This window comes from Gavialis gangeticus, unplaced genomic scaffold (genome assembly GCF_001723915.1).
Source record: "Gavialis gangeticus isolate Ggan-Ray unplaced genomic scaffold, GavGan_comp1, whole genome shotgun sequence".
Taxonomy (NCBI): domain Eukaryota; kingdom Metazoa; phylum Chordata; order Crocodylia; family Gavialidae; genus Gavialis; species Gavialis gangeticus.
Window position 1 is genome coordinate 3,757,449 of NW_017728993.1, and position 383 is coordinate 3,757,831.

General features: G+C 68.9%; 1 protein-coding gene across 2 annotated transcripts in view; it reads left to right on the plus strand.

The window, feature by feature from the left end:
- LRRC40 (leucine rich repeat containing 40) overlaps positions 1-383 on the plus strand; it is a 67,138-nt gene continuing 66,755 nt past the window's right edge. Inside the window, exon 1 of one of the 2 annotated variants that reach the window (XM_019528406.1) lies at positions 1-124. In XM_019528406.1, the coding sequence (XP_019383951.1) occupies positions 1-124 (124 nt within the window). The remainder of the gene's footprint in view (positions 125-383) is intronic. The other variant, XM_019528407.1, reaches the window with a different exon arrangement.

Genomic DNA, 383 nt, shown 5'->3' on the forward strand with positions numbered 1-383 from the left:
ATGTCCACGGCGCGTCGGGGCCGAGCGGGCGCGGGGGAGCCGGGGCCCGCGGTGCCGCAGGGGCTGCTCCGCGCCGCCCGCAAGAGCGGCCTCTTGAACCTGTCGGGCCGGGACCTGAGCGAGGGTGAGAGATGGCGGCTGCGCGATCACCCCTTTCCCGCTCCTCTCCCGCCGCTTTAGCCGCTCTCCCCTTGCCGGCCCCCGGCACCACGAGACACCGGGCAGCCTGAAGAGGCCGGGAATTGCCAGGCCCCGGCGGAGGAGGGACAAGACACTGCCGCCAGCCCCCCCACTGCTTAACAGTTTGGGAGCTGATGTCCTTCCCGCTCCTAGCAGCGCTGATCACAAACAAAAGGGGGATGGGAGGATACCAGTGATTATAA